The sequence below is a fragment of the Priapulus caudatus genome, unplaced genomic scaffold (genome assembly GCF_000485595.1).
Source record: "Priapulus caudatus unplaced genomic scaffold, Priapulus_caudatus-5.0.1 Scaffold3138, whole genome shotgun sequence".
Lineage (NCBI taxonomy): Eukaryota > Metazoa > Priapulida > Priapulimorpha > Priapulimorphida > Priapulidae > Priapulus > Priapulus caudatus.
This window is the reverse complement of record NW_014580199.1, coordinates 15,180-19,687: the sequence shown is the minus strand read 5'-3', so window position 1 is coordinate 19,687 and position 4,508 is coordinate 15,180. Positions and strand designations below refer to the sequence as shown.

Here is a 4,508-nt window from a genome sequence, read left to right as displayed (position 1 = left end):
GTGAGTGAGTGAGTGAGTGAGTGAGTGAGTGAGTGAGTGAGTGAGTGAGTGAGTGAGTGATTGAATGAATGAATGAATGAATGAATGAATGAATGAATGAATGCATGAATGAATGAATGCATGAATGAATGAATGAATGAATGAATGAGTGAATGCGTGAGCGAGAGTGAAAGAGGGAGAAAGAAAGACAGAGAGAAAGAGAAAGGAAAGAAGAAGGAACTGTGTTGCATATATACGGGAGAGCGAGCACGTAATTGCGGATACAGCGTGTCATTGTAACATGCGCGTCTGCTCCGTCTTACAGATTGCCTTTGCCGCAAATTGCTCCTCGGTCACACAGCAACTCCCTGCCCGGTACATCGTCATCTACGACGTAGTGGTTACTCACGGGCCGGAGCTGTGTATGCGGCCCACCGCCCCCGCGACTGCTGGTCTTAATACTACTACTACTACTCCGGCTACTACTTTTACTACAGGTAGGTAGGCGCCATTTTTTGTCAGACCTGGTGGACGCCATCTTTGGTCGCAGCATGTAGACGCCATTTTGTGTCACGCCTGGTAGGTGCCATCTTGGGCTACCGCATGTAGACGCCATTTTGTGTAACACGTTGTTGACGTCATCTTGGGTCGCAACCGGTTGGTGTCACCTTTTTTTACGTCACAAGAATTACCATGACACGGCCCCAACACCCCATCATGCACACACACCCAACACCCCATGCACACACACCCAACACCCCATGCACACACACCCAACACCCCATGCACACACCCAACACCCCATGCACACACACCCAACACCCCATGCACACACACCCAACACTCTATATTATAGGACATCATAGGGAACACACAAAAACAACTATATACCATAATGTGTAATTATTCAATTATTTATCTTGTTTCAGTACCGGTGACACCGGTAATTACCACTCTGTATAGTAGCGCCACGACCACTGCTGCTGATACTACAACTGCTACTACTACTGCTGCTGGTGGTGGTGGTGGTGTTACTACTACTACTGCTGCTGGTGGTGGTGGTGTTACAGCCACTATTAGTGTTACTGGTTCTACAGCAGCTACTGCTACTGATCAAGCTACTACTGATGTTGCTGGTGGTGAAAGAACAACGGATGCTGCTGGTCCTACAACTACTATTACTGGTGATGTTACAACTACTACTGGAGCAGGTCGTGTCACTGTTACTACTGCTGATGGGAATTTAATATCAACTGGTGTGGACGACACTGGTACAGCCACTCGCAGTGATGGAGGTCTCACGACTGCTACAGCTGCTGTTCATGGTGAGTTTACTCTGACTAATGTTGCTAGTGCCAGGGAAGCAACCACCGCCGGCACTGCACCGCCATTTGGTAATGTGACGACTGCGCCCCCTGGTGTAAATGCGGACACGACTGGTAGATGGTCATGTGATCGCGAATCTGACTGACTCAATATTCTTGGGTCTTCGAGCTGTACACTCCCACTTCTATAAGAAAATGACGATTATTCTTGCGTCTTCGTGCTGTTACTTTGTGCATGCTTCACTCCCACTTCTATGGGATAATGACTACTATTTTCAGGTCATCGAGCTGTTACTTTGTGCATGTTACACTCCCACTTCTATGGGGAAAATTACTATTATTTTCAGGTCATCAAGCTGTTACTTTGTGCATGTTGCACTCCCACTTCTATGGAAAAATTAATATGATTTTTGCATAATCAAGCTGTTATTTTGTGCACGTTACACTCCCACTTCTATGGGAAAATTACTATTATTTTCAGGTCTTCGAGCTATTACTTTGTGCATCTGCACCCCTACTTTTATGAAAAAACGACTATATACTCTGGTCTCTCTCTCATCAAACTGTTTACTTCAAGCATGTGGCATCCACATTTCCGGGGATGTGATGTCTGTTATTTTTGTCATATTGTTGTTACGGCTGCTGAAAATTTCATATCTATTGCTGCTGGTGTAGACGGCATTGGTACAACCACGAGCTTTCATAAAGGTCTCACAACTACTACTTCTGCTGTTACTGTTGATGGTAATGTTGATTCTATAACTGCTGCTGCAACAACTACTGCTTCTGTCACAATAGCTACTACTACTGCTGGTTGGGTTACAGCCACTACTGCTGTTGATGGTGCTGTTGCCATGGCTACTGCAGCTAGTAGCGGTGTGGTAACCACCGCCGACGCTGCACCGCCATCAGGTAATGTGTCGGCTGCGCCCCCTGGTGACGAGACAACCACGACTGGTATGTGGTCACGTGATCGTGACTTTATCTGACTCAACATTTCTTGTCGTAGAGCTCGTACTTCGTACAAGATGTGCTCCTATCTTCTAGGATGCGTATGTCTGTTCTTCTTGTGTTATCGACCTGTTACTTAGGTCATGTTGCAACCTCACTTCTACATGGTGTCAACTGTTATTTCTGTGACAATAGGCTGTTACTTTGTTCATGTTGCAACCCCACTACTAGATGGTGTCAACTGTTATTTCTTTAACACTAGGCTGTTACGTTGTTCATGTTGCACTCCCACTACTACATGGTGTCAACAGTTATTTCTGTGTCATTAGGCTGTTACGTTGTTCATGATGCACCCCCACTACTAGATGGTGTCAACTGTTATCTCTGTGACATTAGGCTGTTACGTTGTTCATGTTGCACCCCCACTTCTAGACGGTGTCAACTGTTATCTCTGTGACATTAGGCTGTTACGTTGTTCATGTTGCAACCCCACTTCTACATGGTGTCAACTGTTATCTCTGTGACATTAGGCTGTTACGTTGTTCATGTTGCACCCTCACTTCTAGATGGTGTCAACTGTTATTTCTGTGACATTAGGCTGTTACGTTGTTCACGTTGCACCCTCACTTCTAGATGGTGTCAACTGTTATCTCTGTGACATTAGGCTGTTACGTTGTTCATGTTGCACCCCCACTACTAGATGGTGTCAACTGTTATCTCTGTGACATTAGGCTGTTACGTTGTTCATGTTGCACCCCCACTACTAGATGGTGTCAACTGTTATCTCTGTGACACTAGGCTGTTACTTCCGGCATGTTACATTATCATACTTCCGGTATGTTATTATTATCACCCTTCTACGGGGTGATTTCTGTCGATTTCGTGTCGTCGTGCTGTTATTCTGTTGACGTTGTACCCCCTTTCTATAACCTGATGGTTGTTATTCCTGTAACTTTGAGCAGATATGTCGTGAACGTTGCACTCGCCTTTCTAGAGGATGATTTCTATCAGTCTTTTTTTCGTCGTGCTGTTGTCTCGCGAATGCTGCACCCCTCCCTACTTCTATTGGGGCAGTCATTATGATTGTCATAGTGCTGTTTCTGCTGGAGGAAATTTAATATCTACTGTTCCTGGTGTAGACGGCTCTCGTACAGCCATTAGTGTTGGTGGAGCTCTCACAACTGCTGCTCCTGCTGTTGATGGTGATGATGCTACAACTGCTGCTGCTACTACAACTACTGCTACGGCTACAACTACTGCTGCTACTACAACTACTAATTCTACTACTGGGATTACAACTATTACAGCTGCTGCTAGTTCTACAATTACTAATTCTACTATTGGAATTAGTACTGCTGTTGCTGGTTCTACAACTACTATAACTGCCCCTGGTGTTACAACTACTACCGATGCAAGTGATTTCATCCAGTTGTTGTAGCAGCAGCAGTAGTAGAAGCGACACCACCAGCATCAGTAGCAGTTGTAAGACCAACAGTAGCAGCAGTAGTTGTTGCAGGAGCAGTAGTAGTAGCAGTAGTAACATCAACATCAACATCAGTAGTAGCAGTTGTGAGACCTCCATCGACGCTAGTTGTGGTATCAGTGTCGTCTACACCAGTAGTTGTAGATAATAGTTTCCTAGCAGGCATAGTAGCATACAACTACTGCCCCTGCTGCAACTACTGCTACAACTACTGCTCCTGCTACAACTACCTCTGCTACTGTTGGTCTTACAACTGCTACTAATGTTGCTGATGGTAGAACTACTACAGATGCTGGTGGTGTCGCTTCTACTACTGCTGCTGCTACAAATACTGCTACAACTACTGCTGCTGCTACAACTACTGCTACAACTACTTCTCCTGCTTCAACTACCTCTGCTACTGTTGGTCTTACAACTGTTACTGATGTTGCTGATGATAGAACTACTACAGATACTGGTGGTGTCGCTGCTACTACTGCTGCTGCTACAACTACTGCTCCTGCTACAACTACTGCTACAACTACTGCTCCTGATGCAACTACTGCTACAACTACTGCTCCTGCTACAACTACCTCTGCTACTGTTGGTCTTACAACTGCTACTGATGTTGCTGATGATATAACTACTACAGATACTGGTGGTGTCGCTGCTACTACTGCTGCTGCTACAACTACTGCTACAACTACTGCTACTGCTACAACTATCTCTGCTACTGCTGGTCTTACAACTGCTACTGATGTTGCTGATGATGGATCTACTATGCTGATGAT

General features: G+C 45.3%; 1 protein-coding gene across 1 annotated transcript; it reads right to left on the bottom strand.

Annotated features, from left to right (window-relative positions):
- Nucleotides 1-930: 930 nt before the first annotated feature.
- Nucleotides 931-4,452, bottom strand: LOC106819308 (uncharacterized protein DDB_G0271670-like; the record flags this gene model as incomplete). Its single annotated transcript, XM_014823954.1, has 3 exons — nt 931-1,028; nt 3,242-3,317; nt 4,374-4,452. Coding segments are annotated over 3 exons (253 nt in total), but the record flags the coding sequence as incomplete, so codon positions are not given.
- Between the last annotated feature and the right edge of the window lie 56 nt (nt 4,453-4,508).